The sequence below is a fragment of the Camelus ferus genome, chromosome 4 (assembly GCF_009834535.1).
Source record: "Camelus ferus isolate YT-003-E chromosome 4, BCGSAC_Cfer_1.0, whole genome shotgun sequence".
Classification (NCBI taxonomy): domain Eukaryota; kingdom Metazoa; phylum Chordata; class Mammalia; order Artiodactyla; family Camelidae; genus Camelus; species Camelus ferus.
In genome coordinates, this window is record NC_045699.1 from 30,554,576 (window position 1) to 30,577,782 (window position 23,207).

General features: G+C 40.4%; 1 protein-coding gene across 7 annotated transcripts in view; it reads left to right on the forward strand.

Moving 5' to 3' along the window:
- The window catches only part of GLIS3 (GLIS family zinc finger 3), a 499,691-nt gene that overhangs the window by 469,365 nt on the left and 7,119 nt on the right, over positions 1 to 23,207 (forward strand). For 6 of the 7 annotated variants that reach the window (XM_032477747.1, XM_032477748.1, XM_032477749.1 and 3 more), the window contains one exon: positions 521 to 693. In XM_032477747.1, the coding sequence (XP_032333638.1) occupies positions 521 to 693 (173 nt within the window). Of the gene's footprint in view, positions 1 to 520; positions 735 to 23,207 lie in introns of those variants that run through there. The other variant, XM_032477750.1, reaches the window with a different exon arrangement.

Genomic DNA, 23,207 nt, shown 5'->3' on the forward strand with positions numbered 1-23,207 from the left:
CAAACCACACTCAACCTTTGAGGTTTAAGTTAATTTATTCTTAGCAAAAGAAAATGTATTGTAAAGAGAATAGGATTAGAGAAGCTTATAATAAAGTCTTGTAACACTTCTTGGACCTCAGATGTGTCTTACAGAACAAAGTGTTTATGAGCTAAGTGTAAATGAATAAGAAACATACAGATCAAATTTCCCCTAAAATGCAAACGGGTATAAAAATTAGCGGAAAGGGGGCCTGGCAAAAGATATGCTTTGAATTTCACCAAACCCAGAGTATTTGAAATATACTTAAAGAAAATTGACAAACTCAGACTGTGACTAGATTTTCCCTTTGTTTATGTCTTTTATTCCTTCAGTATCTCAGTTGAGAAGTCAGTGGTTAAAAATGGGAGAGAAAAGTCAAGATTTTTTTAAAGAGCTTTTTGTCGCGCTTGTACAGCCAGAGATTTAGAATTTGAAGGGTTTGTCTTTGCTTGTGCTATTTTACGTCTCTCATGCTTCCTTTTATAATTGTTTTTCTTAGGTTTGCACCTTCTGCTCCATCTCCTCACCACATCAGCCCCCGGAGGGTTCCAGCTCCTTCAATAATGCAAAGAACACAGCCTCCTCATACCCAGCAGCCCTCAGGATCACACCTGAAGTCTTACCAGCCAGAAACAAACTCTTCTTTTCAACCAAATGGAATCCATGTCCATGGTAAGCAAGTAGCTGTCAATCCCTTGAGTTTTGAAAAGTGATGTTGTGCTGTTCCTTTTAATCAAGTGTCTTAGTTACCTGTTGGGGATTTCAGATGTTCTGTAGTACACCACCAGGCTTTGGCTCTTATGACTTTCCTCTAAAATTTCACACTTACTCAGCATGACATCTTGCAGTATTTTCCTGCTTTGACCCTAAGATGGTATGACTTACGACACCCCCGAGTGGTCAGCCCAAGGTGATGATACATTCACTGACCCAGAGCTTTTAGCACCTCACGGATAGACCCTAACCACAGCATCTTGTTTCTTAAACAATAAACAGTGTGAAAGGGAACAATGGAAGTCCTCTTGCCCATGCATACCTCTTCTCTCACAGGTCTCTGCCCTCATTCCCATATGCCCAGGTCCCCTCCATCCCTCAAGCCGCAGATGGAATGGCCCTTCCTCTCAAGCCTTTCCTGATCTCCTTTCTGGACATACTCTCTCCTGGCTCCAAACTCTGATTGCATATCACGTGTATTTCTGATACTACCTGTGCTCTCCCTCCCTTGTAATTTACTTCTCTGTGAGTAAAAGTTGTCTTCACTTGTAATGTATAAACTTCTTTCTAAAGTCAGAATTTTCTGACCCATTGTTCTTTCTCTTAGAGAACTTAGCACAGTTCTTCACATTTTGTAAGACACATAGATGCTTGATAGGTGCATGGCTGAAGAAGAGGAGGGAAGGAAGGCGAGAGAAATCATGATATGCAGATCTTGTGTTTAACCTAGAACGTGCACGGAGAACTGATTTAGCTCAATTTCTTTTCTTTACTTAAACCAATTTTGTTGACTTTGGCATATGTCTTAGCAAACACCCCTAGAAAGTTATGTTGTCAAATCATATAGATTCAAACAATACAAAGCCTTTTACTTTCTGGGGACAGACACCTATATAAGCAAAGGGATACTGTCCATTTAAACTGAGAGTTTCAGCTCCTGAAAAATACGAGTCTCCTCCATCTGTCTCTCGTTGATTCCTGAATTTGCTCCGTATGAATTATTACTTGAAATTAATGGATAGTGTCCCCAAACAAATCTAAATCAGTATTCAAGCTGAGTGCAGACAAGTGTGAATAACTCCCCAAGATGGAAGAATCAAGCAGTGCTACAGAGTTTGGTTTGGATGAGAGCTTCAAAGAAGGGTCTGGACAGCCGAAGTGGAGACAATGTGGAGACAATGGCAGGCTGTTGGAAGGGAAGGATCTTGGAAAGCCCAGGGCCACTGGCTCTGGCGCAAAGTTCCACCCATGTCTTCTCCCCTCTCCCTGAGAACAGTCACACAAGCACCCTGTTCCCCAACAAAACTTTGGCTTCCACCATTTTGGGGGCCTATGTTAATTTTTTACCTTCTTCTGACAGTAAGTTTCTTCTCAAGCATTAGTTATGTGTTTATTCAACCAAGAAATATTCGCTGAGTGCCTACTATGCATAAAGCAGTGAATGTGTGAGAAAAGGAGACTCCTCACCATGGCAAGGAGCTTGTCTAATGTTGCGGGGGATCCGGGTGCTGTGAAGCCACCTTTACCTGCAGGTAGGAGGCAAACAACATGAGTTGGGGCTATGTAGCATATAGAATAGGTCACAGATTCTAAGACACACGATTTTTACCTTCATGTTTTAACATTGCTGAAATCTGAATGTATCTCAGTCAGTGGCATCATATAATTGGCAGTGATTTTTCTTTCTGGTGCTATATAGAACAATGGAACATTTTATAGTCAATGGTGTCATAGTTCCAATGAAACGCAGTATAACACACTTTGATTACAACTGTGAAGCACATTTTAAAATTTAAAAAATTAACCTACATGTAGAAAAAAAATTGGAAGGAAATTCTCCAAAATCTTAACAGTTTTTTTTTTAAATCATAGTGGTAGGATAATGGATGTTTTTTGTTCTTCTTTTTTCTGCTTTATGAAGAAATTTTAAAAGAGATTTTGGAATTAGACCGATTTGAATGCAAATACCAATCTACTCAACTGTACGACTCTGGACAAATTATTGAACCTCAGTTCACTTCAATTAAATGAGGGGAGTCTTACCTACCTTCTTTCTTCAGTTGTTATGAGGATTCGACAAGAAGAGTACCTGGCAGAGTGTAGGAGCTTAATTAATTTAAGCCTCTTCCTTCTATTCCCTTTTCTTTATTCGACTCTTTCAGAATAGGAATAATATTTGTAGCCTCAGGGCAAGCATAATACTTGGTGCAAAGTAGGCATTTAGTGACTATTACTGAATATGTGATTGACACTCTCTCATTCAACCGAAGAACAGTGAAACAAGAAGACACAGAAAATGGGACCTGCCTTATCATTTTTGCCCTACCTCTTGGTGAAGGAGTCTTCCATATTTCTCTTTTTCAGTTGAATACTGAATATTTTGTCAACTTGAAATTTTGGTTTTTTTTTTTTTTTAACTTTCACTTTAATTGTTAAAAACTCCCATGGCCAGTGAGAAACTGCTAATAGTATTACTGACCCTCCCTAGTTGGTCACTATCAAGGGTCCTTCTGCCCAGTGCCGTTTGAGCCATAGAACGAGACTGAGTTTGGTTCAGAAGTAAAGGAAAGCTTTATTCTTTGATCAAAGAATGAAGAGGTGCAAACTCAAGCTCTAGAGCACACACTGCTCTGGAAAGGCTGTAAGCTGGGCTGCTTTATAGGGAAGGGCAGAGTTCTTGCAGGTCTGGTGCAGCGTTTCTGTGCATGGCATGCCATCCCCGTCCTGAATTGCAGTGTCGTGCTCAGTGCTTATGCACAATGCACGCCAAGATGAAGGGTGTGGCACAGCAGCTCTGCACTGGGAACTCTAATCCAACATATTAGGTGCAAGGCCCCCTAGAGGCAAATGAGACTAGACTCCGCACAAAAGAAGAGGTTTTACCTTATCACCTAGATTCCATCTTATTTTTCCTGGGGACCGCAGTAGACTTTACCAGTGACAATAGCAGCTGTAAAAATAAATACATATGACAAGCCTTTCTGGAAGAGACCAAATTAGTTATGCAGTTTGGGAAATTATGATTTTCTACTGGGAAGATGGACAAGTGCCCACAGCGATGAGCTTGCAAAGAGGGTGTCCATGCATTAGCGCCTGGGCCAGTGCTAGGAATTATGGGGTAGGGATCCAGATGCAGCCTCACTTCCTTCTCCAAGCATTTTCTCTGAAATTGCTTTTCTGAAACTTTCTGGATAAGAGCATTTCTCATCAACTACTCCCTAGGATAAGAGACAAATTTATCTAATATTTTTCAAGTGGGTGATACAGTGCTGGGAGTGAGAGGAGCAGAGACCCTCTAAGTGAGTTGCAGTTACTGACCACGCCTTTCAGCTCTGGGTGGACTAGTTTGCTCAATGGTATTATATAGCATCTTGGTAACGAGGAACTTTATCCCCAATAAAACTAGATTTTTAAAGCCCCAAGCAGTGTCAATTTTGCTATCACGTAGCTACGGTGAATGTTTGTTCTTTCTTTCAAGAAGTTCATGGCTTTAATGAGCATCATCACCCCCATCCTCTCTATGCTCCCTGCGGTAGGTAGAGGTCAGAGGAAAATGTCATCACTGTATTTTTAGAGATGGGAACTGAGACATAGAAGAATATAAAGTGTACAGGCATTGCTGCCTTGGTAAAAGATACGGGCATCTTTAACAAGAAGTCTACATTTCCAAGCCACATTCTTAATCTACCTGTTTCTACATCCAAGGCACATCAAAATAAATATGCATTTATATCTTTCCATGGAATATACACTTGTATGTAGATGCTGCTGCATCACATGGAGCCATGAAAGACTGGTATTCAGAGGGTCTTTGGTCTTACAGATAAAGAGAAAATGAGGTCCATTGGGTATCGTTCATGCCTTACTAATTGATACAGAGCTTAGATGTTGTGTGCTTTATGTATATATTTATTAAGAGGTATTTTGTAAAAGGCATACTTTGAAAAGATTAATAACACTGCTTTTCAACTTCTCTTAACTAGCAGGTGACCCAGGACCAGAGCTCAGTTTTGTTGATTCTGCATCCACTCCATCCATTCACACTGCCTTCATTAGTAAGGTGGATAAGGTGTCATTTCTTTTAATGTTTGAATGCTGATAGCATTTACAGGTCTCTGTTTGGGGAGCATCTCCAAGGCAACTTCTTAGTACCTTTTAGTCTTTTATTTTAGGTGTAAACATAAGGACAACTCATTCCAATCATGTAAGCTTATTCCCCAGTCTTTTCTTTCTCTTTAGGACCATTCTCTTGTCCAGGCAAGCTTCAGAATTTTGCTTGGATTAGTTGCCTGAGAGTTGATATTTGTACATTTTGTTGTGGTACTAATGGATGATTTCTTTTTAAATGCCCTATTCACTCCAGGCTGTTAGAATGCCATGGGAATTCCTAGAACAGTATTTTCACAATCGTCCTGCTTCTGTACCCATCAAAGAGAGGCCAAGTTCAATTCACCAAGTGTTTACTGGTCACCCACTTTTGCCAGGCAAACATGAACATCATCTAATCAGTACCCAGAGGCCACTTTATTCAGAGGATGGTGTCAGGGAAAGGGTCGTAGAAATGACTCGTGAATGAGGTTCTGAAGATAAATAGTTGATTGGATAATGCAAGTGGGGAGATGCATTCCAGGCAGACAGAAGCAAAGTGCACAGGCAAGAACACAACTGACAGCATGGGGTGTATCTGGAGAGAAGAGCCAGAGGCAGTTTGTGTGTGGCTGGGATACCCAGGTTAAGCAGTGGAGTGGGGCAGAGGGAGAGGAGGCTGAGGAACCAGCCAGGCCAGCTCCTAAAGGGATTTGGGGCCATGCTACGTGTAATGCTACCAAGTGAAGAAGCCAGCTGGTATTTTAGGAAAGTCAGCTAGAGCACTGTGTAGAGAATGAAATGGGAGAGGTAGGAACATTGTATCTGTAGACTGAAAAAAGAATAATGCACAACTTGAAAGGTGAGAACTGTTTTATTGGGTGGACTTTCTGGGGACTTAAGCCCAGGAGAAGGCCTGTCAGGTAGCTGTGATGGACTGTCTGAAGAAGTCCTAAGGGAGGAGCCAGGATATATAGGAGTTTTTGCAAAAAAAAACAAAAAAACAAAAAAAACCAAAACAAAACAAAACAGAAAACCCCAGGTAGTCAGAACATCAAAAGATTACTATTAATTTAAGACAACTAGACATCTCAAGCTAATGAATTTAGTGCTTTTCTCTGGGAAGATGCAAAATCCGGACTTACTGAAATGATTCCTTTAATATGCACCATAACTATCTAGGATCAGTATCCTGTTCTTCTCCATCCTGGATCCCCTCAGGGTGCACCATTGTGGGTAGTTGTGGAAGCTGATGGCTTGATTACCCCAACATCCTTAGCTTACCTATTGGGCAGACAATATTCTTCATCCACATTTTTTTAAAAATCCATTTTTATATATAGTGGCTAACATTTACAAATGTCAAACCCCCATATGTATCCCTTCCCACCCTGTTTCTGTGGTAACCATAAGATTGTTTACTGTCTGCGAGTCTGTTTCTGTTTTGAAGATGAGTTCACAGTGTCCTTTTGTTTTCTTTTTTTTTTTAGATTCCACATATGAGTGATATCATATGGTATTCTTTCTATTTCTGGATTACTTCACTTAGAATGACGATCTCTAGGTCCATCCATGTTGATGCAAATGGCATTGTTCTTTTTCATGGCTGAGTAGTATTCCATTGTATAAATATACCACAACTTCTTTATCCAGTCATCTGTCAATGGACATTTGGGTTGCTTCCATGTCTTGGCTATTGTATATAGTGCTGCTATGAACACTGGGGTGTATGTATCTTTTCGTATTAGAGTTCCCTCCAGATATATACCCAGAAGTGGGATTGCTGGATCATATGGAAGACAGATATTTTAGTGCATTGCCATGCTTAACAAAACTGAGGTTTTGTAATAATGTTTGTTGGATAAACACACCACAGGGTCTGCCAAACATTCTCTGGAACAGTTTTCTAATCTGTGAAATGGAACTATCTTGCAGATCCATTCACACTGATTGCTTGTTGGAAATCAGTGGTAGACCATAAAGGCCTATTTCTGAGTATTCTGCCCCGTTTTATGCCCATTCCCCCCAGTTCTCTTAGGTTTCTCTACTTTCCGCTGCTTGCTCTTATTTTCTGTCCGGGGTTGTGAGTAGCCAGCAAAAAGATTTCCATTCTCCATGATCCAGTCGTTAGATTTCATTAGGAAATCACCATGAAGCTGTCTCCCCAGCCTGGGCCATTGATATCAGGGCAGCAGCAGCAGCAGGGAGTGGGAGCCTTCCCTGTTGGTCCTGGCTCCTGTGGTTCATAAGCTGTCTTTCTCATGATTTAGTGTGCCCTGCCTGCAGGCCCTAAAGAAGCAAGCCAGTCACTCCCAGACAATAGTGGCATTTTCCCACCTCAGTGTGGAGCAATAAGCTTGTCAGTCCAGTTCGGATTGACTGCATCTGAAAACAAAAGATTTCCAGACACCAACAGGTCTCCAAGAACAAAACACATTGTAAATGGCTTGTCCTACTGAACAACCAAATCATCTTTCAAACTGAAGAAACCTCAGAGCATTGATATTTAAATAGAATGAAGTGGCAGGTACCAGTTTAACTTCTTCCTCTGTGTTGGCTGTTTACTTAACAGTGATTGTGCAATGGTCCTTTTTCAGAAGAGTCTTACGGGCTACAGCCATAACTGATCTCATTTCTGGGGGCTTATAGTGTTAAATGTTTAAAGGTTATTTTTTTAAAGGCAAATTGTAGAGACAATAAACATACTCCCCCCAACAGGAAATTTAGTCACATCTGCATAAGTGAGGTTGTGAAATAACTAGGCAGTAAGTCTGGAAATTGTCTTGCTTAGAATTTCAGCATGTGTCACAACTTCCCCTTGAAATCTCAGGAAGACAAATGAGGTTGAGTGCACATCAGCAGTGTAACAGTCTTCACTGAGGAAGTTATGACGTATCCACAAGGAGGAGTCAGTGATTGTACTGCATGTTACTCTGATGTTATTAGCTGATGTTATCATCAGCAGTCATCATCAGGATGTATTTTTGGAATCACCCGGGATGTTATTAATGCTCGTATAGTACTAGGGAATGATGATTAGGACCAGGGAAATTCTTACTCTTATGTATTTAATTACTACAAAATTATCCCGAGAGCAATTTTACATAACTAGTACTTGGTAAATTCTGACAGTGTGCTAATTCTACAAAAAGAAAGTTAAATTTAAGTGTATGTATGGGTCTAGTCAAAATTTCAGCTTGTTGAGTTTTGTGGGAGGGGTGTTAGATGGTCATCAGTCACAAGAGCTGTTTGATTGATTATGGAAAGCTGAACTGTGAATAATTATACATGTAATTAAGCATCTGCACACATGCACACACACTCACAGATTAAACCCATCTATCTGTAAGGATATTAAGATGACAGAATGAGCTACATCACTAAATTCTAAGTTTCCTTGAGACAGGAACTGTATCTTCTCACAATGTTTGTCACGTGATAATGCTTAACAAAAGTTTATTGAATAAATATGAATGAATAAAAAGGGGAGGAGGACAGGGATTTTTGCTCATGGCTTCTTAAACTGATCGATGGAGCCAGCCCTTGGCAAAATTGCGACTTAGAGTCAAGTTTTCAACGCTCCTCTTTTCTCTGGGCACTTCCTTCTATTTTCCTGTGCCTCTCTTTAGCTATCTAGTGCTTACCAGTTGCCTGAGACCGCTCTCTAGAGGAAATAGGACACTGTCATGACTCACTTAAACATGAAGGTAAATTTAATACAGTACTCCTCCTTAGGGGTATTTACACACCTGGCACTGAGCGTCCACTACGAGTGAAATTCTGAGCAGTGGCAGCCCTATGGGAGAGGTATTTTGAGGCATTCCCAGGGCACGTAGGGGCAAGTCCTTTGTTTTCGAAAGAACTTTTCCGTTTTCTAAACGTTCATAGCCACTAGCTTATGTACCTCATAATTAGGTCATTTTATCTCAGAAGACGAGATTACCAAAAGAGGAAATCGCGACTTGTCCAGGGTGATACAGGAAGAGAAACAATGAGCTGTAGAAAAAAGTAGATAAATAGACTTCGGGGTCAGGCAGATCTGAATTGGCATCTTATGAGCAAGTCATGCAATGTCCTGAACCTCAGTTTCCTGACTCTTATTTTTATTAAGTGTAGTCAGTGTACAGTATTATGTTAGTTTCAGGTGTACCACACAGTGGTTTGACATTTGCATGCATTATAAAATGATCACCACAAGTCTAGTAACCATCTGTCCCCAAAGTTTTTACAGTATTACTGACCATATTCCTTATGCTGTATATTACATCCTTGCGACTTTTTGTACGACTGGAGGTTTGTATCTCTTAATCCCCTTCACCTGTTTCACCGACCACCCTCCCCTTTGCAAACCACGCATTTGTTCTCTGTATCTATAAGTGTGCTTTCATTTTGTTTTGGTTTTAAATTCCATATATAATAAGAGAATAGTGATACCTCTCTTTCAGAATTGGTATGAGAATGAGAGAAGACGCCAAGCCTGCAGTAATGCTCAGTTACTTAGAGCTATTGTTATTATTGTTGTTGTTATTTTTCTATTGATCTACCAGATTCTGGTTCCACTGGATACTCACAGTAACATTAATAAAAATGTTAAAGTACCCTAGTCTCCCAGGTGAGATTGAGAGATGAAGCACCTTGCCCCAAGTCACATACCTAGTGAGGATCAGAGCTGGTTTTATAAAGACAGTCTGACCCCAAAGCCCACACTTATTCTCCTTCATGATGGTGCCTGTAGTTACAGTACTATGGAAGCTTTTAGTTACATGGGAATTATTTTTGTGTGAAGGTTAAGTGTAGAACCATTAAAAATGAGGTTCCTTACAGGGCTCAAATTCTGCTGGCAATACAGCTACTATGATTCAGGAGACAAAGAGATTTCCCACCAACCGCTTGCCTTGTGTATTTGCATACTAATTGCTGAAAATGTTTGCCTTTCTTTTTTTTTTTTTTCCTGTGTCAGGCAGTATGGTGAATGCTTACAGTGCCCTTTCTCATTAGTTCTCAAAACAACCCTATAAAGAAAGCATTGTTTATTCCCATCAGATGACAAATCCGAATCACCAAAACATTAAGTAACTTGCCCACGATTTCTTAATCTTGAAATGGTGGATCTGGAAACTACACCCAGGACCATGTGACAACTGGGTCTGCGCTCTTAACCAGTGAATGTGCTGCCACGGTCCCTGTGGGGAAGGAAGCGCTCACTCTCTGATTGGCCCCAGTGCTGTGACCGCGCAGGGGCGTGTGCGCACGTGTTCATTGTCTCATGTGCTGCATTTGCTCAGGCGCATGTGTGCTGGGGGACACTGTTTGGAAGCCTGATTACTAAATCAACAAACCAGGGTTACTGGACTCTTAGCACACGTTCCTTAAATGTAGTCTTTAACTCTTACTGACTTTTTAAATTAGAAAAGAAAAGATTTACCTGTTCCTTTTTTTAAAGGTGCTTAGGGTACGTAAGCCATTTATAAAGAGTTTAAACTGCTTTCCAGCCTATACTCATCTTAGTTTCCCTGCCCAAAGGTAATGACTATCAAGGTTACTGAGTATTCTTTCAGACCTTTTTAAATGCTGTGGAAAATGAAATATATATATGTATATAGGGACGTACATATACATGTGCCCTATTATAAAAATGGACTCATATTCTGCATTTTATTTTATGACTTAGTTTTTTTTAAACTTAAAATATATGCTTTTGCTTTCTAGGTCAACACATATAGATCAACTCCTTTTTAAAAAAAATTATATAGTACTTACAGAAAGTCATCATTTTTTAGTCATTCCACTGTTGAAAGACATTTGGGGTTTTTTTCATTTTTTGCTTTTATTAGCAATGCTGTATCATATCTCTTTATGTATATATGTGTGTTTACACAAGCACTCTGACACACACACGTCTATGTATGTATCTTTACATACTTCTTTTAGGAAATACTTCTGAAAGAGAAATTGCTGGACTGACGGCTGTGCACATTTTAAAGATGGACAGGTAATGTCATCTACGAAGTCTATACCAATTTAGACTCTGACCAGCAGTGCCTTAGAGTGCCCATTTTCCCGCCCTAGATGTCGTCAACCATTTTAATTCTTGCCAATTTGTACAGCAGAATTGTCTTGATTTTTCCCTTGGTTAGTGATGTGATTGACCAGTTTTTCCTGTTTTTGTTGAGCTCTGAAGGTAATTTAGTTATAATGGGGATTAAGTAACAGGAGCTGCTACTTGGGTGTTTCTATGATTTATTAAGTAGTTTGTTTGCTCTTTCACCTGCCAGGCAAGTTGTGTCACTGGCAGTGTGACAGTTTGTTTTCTTAATTGGAACTCAAATTGTAGTGAGGAGAAAGGAAATATCCAGGAAATTTCTGGTTTCTTGACTACTGTGACTTCTCAGTCAGTTAACTTTGAAACTTCCATAGAAAAGTGTTTAATGAACATTATTTCAGATTTAGTGCTTTTTCATTCTTTGGGGGAAGCAGTGACATTTTTTCCAGAAGCAAATGTTTTGTCTTGTATCTGAAACTCATGAAGTTTAGCCTCTAGTGAATAGAGCTCTTAAAATCAAGTTAAATATTTTCTTATAACTCTATTTTAGGGGCTGCTCACTTCAACTCTTCAGATCTGAACATATTAATGACAATCTGTGTCTTGTAATTTTTGTATTTTTAGTTGGCATTTTCCTTGTAAATATGATAAGCAACTGATGGTTTAGAAGAAAAAATGTGAATAGCTTTGGTTGGAGTTTCCTTAAAGGGAGGAAACCCCATACGTTATCAGGAACATCTGTGTTGCTGGTAACAAGACCACTGTGTTCATAAAACAGAACAACAACAATAAAACAATAGAACTGGCTTGATCTGTGCCCATTTAGATCGTCTGGGCTTAGCCCATGTAGCAAAACTATCCTAGTTCCCTTAGAATTTCTAGATGGTGTACTTAAAACTCTGAGTGCTCTTTCTCATTACAGAAAATGTTCGTCTCTAACCAGATTGTTCTGACTAAACTCTCCATTTCATTCTTTTGCAAGGTCTTTGAGAACTAGATCTTAAAGATGTGAGTCTATTGAAGTAAAAAAAATTCAGGCATTTTTTCCAGATCATTTAGATGCAATGACCAGCTGCCCCACCTCCTACATTCCTCCACAAACCCAATCTCATATCACACACCCAAAGCAAAACCTTTACTTCAAGTTCTTAAATTCTGTCATCAGTATGGTGAAATGATTCAAGAGATCTGAATTAGCCAAGTATTTACCCCAGCGTCTTTTGTGTCTGTGGATCTGGGCTGATGCAGCATTTTAAATCAATACCATTGAGGGCAGTGATAGTACCTACCTTTATATTGCAATACATGTTTCATAAATTACTCCTAGGTACTAAATTGTTATCAGTGCCTGGTAACTATAAAGAAACTGCTCAATAAAATATCTGTTGGATAAATACCTGAATCCTCAGAATAACTTTGTGAGGAGAGTAAGAAATATATTTCTGTCCCTTACAAAGATGAAGCTCAGGTTAGTTGATTAAGTTCCTTGACCTTGGGATGGTTTCTTAAAAGAGTGCAAAGTGTTCTGTGGATGACTTGTGTCACTTAATTCTCCTGCCCACTCTTTTTTCTCTTTAGGTTCAGTGGCCTCCTGAAATGCAACAGAAAAGGGTGGCTTGGAGCAGCAAAACTCTCCAGGTCACCTGGAGACAGGGTCAATTGTATTTCCATCATCTTTGTTTCTTCCTCCTCTTAAAGAAAATTTCAGTATTAGAAAGGGAAGTCACTATTCTTCTGAAACATCTGATAGGCTACTGTGTACAAGGCTCATAGATCACAATCTTTGAGCTCAGTTGTAGTCGCTCTTACCATCAGTTTCTTCACCAAAGGCTGTACCTGTGGATGTCATTCACTCATCCATGTATTCATTCTCAAATATTCATCTGTGCCAGGTCCTGTTTGGGGTGCCAAAGCTACGTCAGTAGAGAAAAATAGACAAAAGCCCCTGTGTGTCCTAAGTTTAGATTCTTGGCAAGCAAAGCCTTTGAACTCAACCATGAGAGAATACTCCTCCTGGTCCATATATAGGCAAGGAATCCTGTCCTCTATTTGTTCTCTATAGCACTTGGCACATTTTTAGATGCCTAATACATTCTTAAAAATCAAGACCTTGTGTTGTACAGTGGGATGAAATTAGCAGGAAAGGAAGGACCCGGTGGACTAGACACACTTGTTAGGGTGCAACCCCCAGGTGGCAGTGGGAGGAAGTCTGCCTGGCTGGGGTGGGGAGCAGCGGATGGCAGATCATAAATTGAGTTGTCCAGATTAGTAGTCGGTGCCCACAAGGTCTGACAAGATCAAAAAGCAAGTTTCCCTGTGGCCAGATGGAAGCAAGTGATAGGAATTTGGGGACCCAGTGCCATTCTTCAGGCTTTACAAATGCAGAGTCCACTCTGCTTTCTCAAACTCACTTATATAGATTTCTTTTACTTCAAGCCCAGATTTCATCTCACCATAATAGTCTGGACAGCAAATTTTGGGGAGGCTTAATGGTGTGTAACAGGGACTTAGCTGTGAGGCAGAGGTTCAGCGGGAGAAATCAGCCATTCTTGCAAGTGTGAGATGAGGCCCACTCCTAGATGAGAGTGTGGAAAATTGTATAATCACAGCCTTGGACTTGGAGAAGCAAGAAGTCACCTAGGTGGTGGAGCGGATATAATGTGGGAGTTTGGTTACAGTTAGCTGGCAGAAGTCTAGGCCACAAGATCGGTGTGCGGCCAACAGTAAGACCAAAACTTCTGAGTCACTGAAATGAGGCCCCATGATTTCACCTTGACCAAGAGCTTACATGTGAGAGAAGGCAGCGGGGTGGGGAGGAAGGCCGTCTTGATCCATATCTGTAATCCAAAGTCACTTTAGGACACTCATCATCACTTTATCCCCAAGAGCCCCTGGAGTCTGACAGGAAGGGCTTGGGGTCAGCTTAGGGGGAAGAGATGCCCATTGGAAGAGCCCTCCTCCCCATTTCAAATGAAATCAGAGCTGCTCTGTTTTTTCCTATTGGTATTTCTTTAGAGAAATGTTTAAAAGACTGAAGATCATCTAAAGATGTTCTTAGGGCTTCTCAGTCTTCAGTATAGGAAACAGCCAGTTAGCATGAACATTCTCAGGCCCTTCACCCAGAGGTTCTGATTCACTGAGTCTGCTGTGGAGCTGAGGTGGGCCGGTGCTGTGACTCCCACTGTAAGAATCACTGGCCTAGACCCTAAGTGTAGGACTCAGAGCCCCCTCGCTGTGGTTCCCCTATCAGACATAATCCAAAGGAAGCAACTGGCTGGTGGCTGAGGGAGGGAATACTTTCCAGCTGCCTTCTTCCTTTACCTCCTGGGGAACTCCTATAACTGCAGCACGACCTCAGAGCTGTAGAGAACCAGGATGGCTTTCAGGGACCTCAGGGGAAGCCACAGCACTTCATGTTAATGTCCCTTTTAATTTCCATCCGGAATCCTCTTCTCTGCCAGACCTTTCTTACAGCAAAGCTTGCTTGGAAGGGCAAGGGCAGACAGAATTAACTCTTCATTCTTTGCCATGCTTTCCTTGTTCTGCTTTAGGCCCAAGTACCCTTGAGTCACAGAGTTGCTTGTGAGCTTCATGGAGCAGAGCTGCACACAACCATGGGCAGATTTACCTTTGTACTCAGAGAAGGTAGGATGGTAAATAACACCAGGCTTATGAGACAGTAGAGGGCTAGAATTTTCAGTGCATTTTACTGTTTGCAGAATATTTCCACACTTAGAATTCACTTGATCCTTGCAGCCACCTAGTAGCAACATAGTGGCCCCCCTCTCAATAGAGAAATTCCCAACTCATTCTTATCACTCTTGACCAGTGGCCAAAGTGCTTACTTCACATGGCCATCAGACCCAGAATGTCCAGATTCTCCATCCTGCATTCTTGGCTTTATTTATATCCAGGATTTTGGGGTCACGGACAGGTGATAGAGTGTGGGTGGCAAATTGTGGGCAACTGGGCACTGAATCCCTTTCCATTTGTTCCCCATGTTTCTTCCCCTACTGTGAGAATTATGCTGCCACGTAGTATTATTGTTCCCATTTATAAATAGAGACTCATCGGCTCAGAGAGGCTATGGTTTCCTTAAGGACGTACAGCCAACTAGTGGCAAAGCCTGCTTTCATATCCTTCTTAAGAATCTTCAGATTTTCTGGTTTTGGGAGTCTCTATTTTATGTAATTGCCAAATGTGCTTTATCACCGTCGGGATTCACGGAACCATTTTACTATAACTGTATATACCCACACATGGCAATTACTGAGACACATTGCAATTAGTTTACTTTGGCAGCTTATCATTTTGAGAATCTGGAAGCCATAGGCCACCACGCATTAGGATTTTGGGTGGGTTGAAGTTATTTAAATGAAAATCGATTACATCTTTGCACCAAGAGTGTTTTACACACGCCTTCCTTCTCGCTCTGCTTTCTCCCGTTTCCTTTTTGTCCCTTTTGGCAACATGCTCTGCCCACTCCCATCCCCTTACTTGAACCTTTGCAGACATCTGTAGCAGACTGTCTCCCTCTTCCCCTACCCCACCCCCGGACATGAGTATTCAGCTCTGAGGGGAGGAACGTGGCTCACAGTAATAAATACTGTTAGCAGGTTCTTGCAGACCAGGTGAGGTGCTGTGAGGGGCATCAGCAGAGGAGAGCACCCAGAGTGTTCAGAGGGCACCTCTCTGTGGTAGAAGTTATAGGTCAAAGTGGTCCCATTTCTTGGAACCAGGTGGACTTTAACTTGCAGCCCTCATGCTGCAGCCCATCTGACCAAGGGCAAGGGGACCAGGCGGTTGCTCCAGTGATCCGCTTTCCAACCACTGTAACCTGATTCCTTCAATAGAAATGTGCCCAAATGGAATTTAAAGGGTTATTATTTCCATTATTTTCCTCTTTCTTAGTACAGTAGTTGCTTAAATGTCAGTCTTAAATAGCTCGAGTGCTTTGCAAGCTGGTTCAGTTCTCAGCATGAAGAAAAATCTGTCTTCCTAACACAGTCTGTGAGCTGTTCCTGTAGCTCCCCCATTTATAGACTCCGTATTAAAATGAAGAGTCAATTTCTCCACCACTTCCAGAGAGGAAGCTTAGTAGAGTTCTAACTGGATGAAGACCTGGCTGAGGTTGTTGGCCAAGACCAGGAGCCAAGGAAAAAAATGGCAACCAAACTGTAGACATTTCACTTTTAAGAGCAGGATCATTTTAACCTAAGGGTGGTGGGTGATGAGAGAAAAATTGCTCAAGAATTGCTTGTGCATTATGCAGAATCTATAAATACCCAAGCTCATTTCATGATAATAATAATAATTGCTGTTATTTACCAAGGGTCTGTAACATGCCAGGGAATGCACTAGATGCTTTTATAAACACTTTCATGTATAATGCTGTCTCCAACCATAGAAAATAGGTACTATTTTAAAAGAAAATGAGGCTCAAGAAGGAAAATAATTCATCCAAAGACACACAGTTGATGAATAAGTTATCCAGGATTTGAACCCAGATCCAAGTTTTATATGCAATGGATAAAAATAAAATAGTGAACAAATCAGAAAATTGGCCAAAAGAAATTTCTGATTTGAACCCAGATCCAAGTTTTATATGCAATGGATAAAAATAAAATAGTGAACAAATCAGAAAATTGGCCAAAAGAAATTTCTGAAATGTCTATTTCTACTCTTGAGAGTTTTTTGAATTTTTCAGTATTTAGGTAATCTCATCATTTTGTTAATTAATTCAACGCTTTTCTCCCTAAGGTAAATTTTTGTACTTTATGAAATGTTGATCCAGCATGAGTAATTCTGCCTGTGATCTGACAGTGAGGGACTTCAACAAAAATGAAAAGATTTTGTTTAAATTGATTGGTTCATGAGCTTAAGCTGCTGTTTGTATGAACTGTATCACCAAACAGATCAGAATTTGAGTCCTAGTTCTGAAACTTGGTAGCTGTGAGGATTTGGGTAAGTTATTTGAACTTTTCCTTGTCTACAAACAGGGGACAATACTACTTAACTCAAAATTTGTTTTAAGTAAAGAAGAATGAAATATTACCCTTTGTAGCAACATGGATGGACCTAGAGAATGTTATGCTTAGTGAGCTAAGTCAGACAGAGAAAAACATTATATGGTATCACTTATATTGGAATCTGAAAAAATAATACAGGTGAATTTATATACAAAACAAAAACAGACTCACAGACATAGAAGACAAACTTATAGTTTCAAGGGGAAAGAGAGGATAAATTAGGAGTATGGGATTAACAGATAGAAACTACTATACATGAAACAGATTAGCAGCAAGGATTTACTCTGTGGCACAGGGAACTCTATTCAATATCTTGTAATAACCTATAATGGAAAATAATCTGAAATATATATATATATATATATATATATATATATATATATATATATATATATATATATATATATATCTGAATCACTTTGCTGTATACCTGAAACTAACACAAATTATAAATCAATTATATACTTCAATTTTTAAAAAAATTGTTTCAAGAATGAAGATTTTCCGTATAAAATATCTAGGACAATGCTCATCTCCGAGCAAATAAATACTAGTTTCTTTCCTTCCTTCTGACATAATTGTCTGAAGTGTAGGTGTAACACTAACCAAAATGTCTACCAAAAAGCCTAAGCAAAAGGACCACAAATGAGAAAGTGCTGGGCTTAGTGGAAGATTATGTGGTGACTATTTTAGCTCTGCTGCTCATTTGTTTTAAGGTAAAGGCTAGATCCATAGATAATTCCAAATATCTGGATGTTTTTTAAATATTAAAATGATTATATGAATTTTTCACTTTTCTCTTATTTGCACAGTTTCATATAAACCAAGTATTGGTTATAAAGGCAAGGGATTCAACGGCTCCTCTGCTTCCATCTCTTTGTCCATAAAATTAGAATATTTGTTTGAATCACCTACTTACAAGACAGGTATATCAGAGGCCGCCCGTGAAAGAATCTTAAAAGATTTCTAATACTAAGTTACCATGTGAGCAGTTAGTATGTGATTCCCTGGGCCATTGTCTGAGTAAAGTCGGGAGTGTATGAAATCAAGCTGAGATATGACACCAAAGGTCATAGTCTCATGGCCTTTAAGAGCTTTACCAGAGAATTCCCTATTTTGTCTCTTTCTGTTCAGTGGCTTATATTATGGATTACAGAAGGTATTCAAAGGGGGCAGCTCAAGGGTCCCCAGAGAGTAGGAGGGAATGCACAGAGGGCCATACGAGAGTTAGGAAGACATTAGGGAAGCCAAAGGGAGTTGGGTCGTGCATCTTCTTTCTGTGTCCTTGTCCCTGGAACTCTCTTGACTTGAGCCCTCTTGCTCATCACTTGGGCTCATTCATGCCCCTGCATGTGCAGCAGTCATGTGAGTGAGGCCAAAAGCTCTACCCTTCCTACAGTAACCCACAAAATTATAGTCTCTGCAGAAAAATGATTAGAGTCATTAAGTTCATAAATATACATCCTTCCTTCCACTTGGCTAGCAAACACCTGTACCCCAAAAAAACTGAGGCACTGCCAGCTCTGCCTCTGCCACTCATGGCTGCCTATTCTCCTACCCAGGCCCCCACTGATTGGCACCACTGGCAGAAAAACCACTCAGCCAGGGCCGGTCCTCAGTGAGCTGTGGGATAGCCTCCTAATTACGTCTACCATCAGCAGATGGGGCCAGACAAAAGGAACTACAGCCACTGCTCTTTTTAAAAAGCTTTAAAAACCCAGACTTCTTTCTTATTTGTTGCTTTTTCCTCTTCCTACTTTGAATGCATTCTGGGGTAAAGTGTTGCATCTCTATACATCCTGTAAAGGAAATTTCCATTTTGCCATCACGTACAATATTAAATTGTATCATTTGGTTTCTCATTTATAGGTTTATCTTTTTTTCTCACTAAAACATAAACTCCAAAAGGCATGGGGTGTGTTTTATTCGCCACTGTGTCTCCAGCACTTGACTGAGTGCTTAGTTACTGACAGTTGTTGAGTGAATGAAAGCATAAAAGTTGAAATGCTTGTGTTATTAGAAGAACAGGGAAGAAAAATAAAGAGTAACATTTGTGGAGTGCTGTGTGCCAGGCACACGCTCAGCCCTTCGCATGGGTCATCTCTTAACCCTCTTTAATCGTTGCAGTTATTGTGTGAAGTAGGCGCTATGAACACCCCCGTTTTAGAAAAACACAATAGCAAAAGCAAGCACACACTTAGCCAGTGTTTCTTCTGAAAGGTCAAGGGAACAGATGACTCCTGGGATTCCAGTATCTGAAAACAAGAGTGTTTGGCCTGGATGCCTGGAATGATACTCTGACCACACAGGAGTTGAAGGGTTTCACATCTGAAGATTATGAGGGATCTTGGGAAGCGATTACTGGCAGTGTTGTTTCCAAGGAGCCTCATAAAGGGTCCTGCTCAGCCTGATCAGGCCACACTCTGGTTGGGGAATTAGTTCTGGGGGCCTTTCCTGATGCCTGTGATGGGCTCCACACATGGGCTGTCTGCATCTGTAAATTGTCATTATGGTCCAGGAAGAGGCTACTGCAGGGAAGGGTCAGTCCTGCTTCTGAATGTTGTCCATCCAGCACTTTTCCTGGTGCCCAGAGTTCGGTGGTGGTTCCCAGCTGCATCATAAAGGAGAACAAGAATTTTGTTTTGCAGAGCCATCTGCTACATAAACAAACCCACTAGGTAGGCAGCTGCTGACATAGCACCTTGACGAAGTTGGAGCTGATGGTATTCGTCTCCCTCCATGAGTTACCTCCTGTAGCAGTTGGGCAGAGCCTCTGTAGGACTTTATTCCATCTTGACCATAGTGCTAGAGAAGTTGGAGACCCACCTGTGCTGTGGCCACTCCCAGTAGGCACAGTGAACTGGGCCCACAGTCCGCAGGAAGAAATGTGGGTGACATCTTCCCTTTTCCATCTCTTACTTCCAGAAGGGAAACTGGTTCCTGCAGGAAAGCGGAAATGCCCTGGAAGTTTAGCTTAAAATAATGGTCATCAGCCCTGCTGAGAGTTGTGAGTTGAGTGACCATTATTTATATATTGAAGTATTTATACTCTAGTTCCTTCCACAAAGACTAGAGTGTAAATTGGTAAGGAAAAGATAAATGTAATAGAGTCTAGTAGACTTCCTATCTTGAAGGCCAGGAGTCTAAAAATCATTATCTGGCTTTTATTTAAATTCTTGGTGGGTCATATGTTTTTTTTAATCCATGAATTTAATCAGAAACATTCCTGAAACAAAGTATGTGAAACCTGGGAATGCAGATTGCCCTGGAGGGGTACTGTCCAGTACAGTAGCCACAAGCCATATGTGGCCATTTAAATTTGAATTAATTAAAGCTAAAGTAAAATTTAAAAGTCAGTTTCTCAGTCATACTAGCCACATCTCAGGTGCTCAGTAACCACTCGCAGCTACTGTGTTGGACAGTGAGACATAGATCATTTCCATGAACACACAGAGTTCTACTGGATGGTGCTGCCCTGGAGAATACTGTTCCATTGTCATATTTAGTCATGTGATTCCTTTCTCCTCTAACTTCCTCCACTCCCCTTCCACTTTGGAAAGGCAGTCCACACCCAGCTTCATGGGGCTGCTTTATTATCATTAAGCAACAAGAGTGACAGTGCTCTCCTGATCTAACCAGTCACCACAGAGCCATCAGTGACCCCATGTGACAAAGTAAAGAGGAGGGATTTTTAAGAATGAGTTGTAGTGCTATGTAAAGCTATAGATAATAGGGGAGAAAACAGGATGCAAATCAATGTATATAATGTTCTAGTTTTGTTGTGTATACATCTGCTCATATAGAATTGTGGAAATAAAGATAATTTTTTTTTCCTTTCTTTGCATATACTATTCTATATTTTCTAATTGGTACACTTAATTCCAAGTATTTTTATAATTAGAAAAACAAGTTTGTTTTTAGAGAAGAGGAAAAAACTTGCCAAAATTGACAAGAGGAGGAATGATTCTCCTTGACCTTCAGGAGCGGCAAATTCCTCCCCAACCCCTCCATTCTTGGAGGTAAAATAACTTCTAAAATGGGGAAGGGGTGATTTGCTAACTAAATGTAATGGCTAACATTTATTGTTAACATAAACTTATTTGTGCATTCTTAAGCTATTATAAGTGTATGTGTTCTTGTTCCAACTGCATTATCAATACCCAAGGACACGATCTTAACTTCCATCTCTTTGGTCTCTCCAAAAGCACCTTGACCAGCACTTGATAACTATCATTGCCTGGCTGACTGACAGATTGGCCGACTTTGCCATCCCTCTTATATTTTATGCCCACGAAATGTGTTAACATCTTGCCTCATTTTGCTTTGGGTCCTAAAGCTAGTGTTCCTTCCAAATTTACTCCATGAAATCCAACAGCTGGAATACAGGAGCCATTCATCAGAAACGAGCTAGACTTTCTCTGGGTTTGTGTGTGTGGCAAGACCCCAATGGAATTTTTTTAATTTTGTTAGTTTTATGGAAATAGCAGTGGGAAGAGGGTACGTTAAAGCCCGCTGATCTGAGTGGCCACAGTCATCCACACCAGTGTATTTGGCATCTCTAGGAGCTGGCTTCATGGAGGACGGGATTTCATAAGGAGGATTTTCTTTCCCTGAGTTGGCTGTGAGAGTGATAAAACATGCTTGTGGAGCCATTCCGGTCTCGACTGTTTCTCATGTGAGCCAAGACACCCACAGGCAGGAATTACAGTCTGCTCTGCCCTCTCACTCATCCAGACAGGGGAAACTGGGAGATGGAGCCCAGAATACTGGGTTTACTATTTAACATCACCCGGTGTATTTCACTGCATCACAAACCATCTATACTCTTATACATCACAACATTCAAATGCAGATTGAAACCATGTGAAATTCCTCTCTCTCTTCAAAGCAGGGAGAAGACAGGAAAGAGAGAATGAATTGGTTTTCACAAAAGGCCAGTGAATGTCTCTATCACTGTCCCTGACATACCTGAATGATTAATGTCCCTATTTGGGGAGTTGTGGGAGTTTAGTGAAAAATGTCTTTCTTCCTGGAAGGTTAATTTTACGCTGAGGAATGCTATCAGGGTATTTATGGGTGACAGATTTGAGTGGCGCGTCATAGGAATATAAATAGCAATTATTGTCTATTTTGCTCAGTGAGGAGACATTTCATTCTAACAAACCAACCATGATGGTTTATGGTAACATTTTCCTACTGATGGGGATGCCGTGATTACGTGTGCCTGGCCACTGGGTACCCAAAGTCAAGAGGGGTCCAAGGAACCTCCCAAACCACGAAGGTGAACATCCCAGGTCTTTCTGACCACTCAAACGTGTTGCTGTTTTGAGCCTGCACTGGGATGAATGAAGAAATCAGGATCTGTGTATTAGTGCAGGATCTAGGAACTGACTACATTATTGTGAAATAATTTTACTTTTAAATTTTTTTATTTGGCAACATAGTTATATAAATTATATTATTAAAGCATATAAATATTAATTATATAATTAATTAAATCAAGTCATAATATATAATATATAAATGTATTATATTTAATTAATTAACTATTTAAATCTTCATAATAACTCAGTGAGGTGTAGGTACTACTTTTAACTCCATTTTACAAAGCAGAAAGCTGAAACACCCAGAGGCTAAGTAATTCATCAGGGCTACACAGTTGGTAAGTAGTTGAGCTAGGATTTGAACCCAGGAAGTCTGGCTCCAGAGTACTTGTTCTTCATCGCTATTAAAATTCAGAAAAATACAAAGCCAAACCACCACCCCCAAAGACAACTATAGATATGTTGCCTTGCAATCTGTCCTATACATTGAATTCCCCATAGCCGACCCCGGTCTCCATATTCAATTTTGTATCTTGCTTTTATAAAAAACCCATTATAACCTTAATAATGGTTTTTCCATGATGTTAAATACTCCTTGTAGACATTATTTTAGTGGTTACCTAGTATTCCCATCATGTAAGTGTATTACTGTTTGCTTCACCATTCTCTTGTGGTTGGCTATTTTGACTCTTCAGTTTTCTGTTACAACAACTAGCTCTGTGATGTCTACCTCTGTGCAGAATTTCTTCTGTTTTTCAGAATATACTTTTAGGAAGCATTCTTGGAAGTAAAAGTCCCATGTCCAAAATATGAACACATTTAGGTTCTAGACGCAGGTTGTCGGGTTGTTTTCCAGAGGCTTATACTCTTTTGCAGTGTCTCCAACACTGTGCCCTCTTCACCAGCCTCACTCCAGCACCAAGAATGACTTTCAGAAATCTTTGCTAATGTGATAGGTAGAATGTAGTATTTTGTCATTGTCTCGGTTTG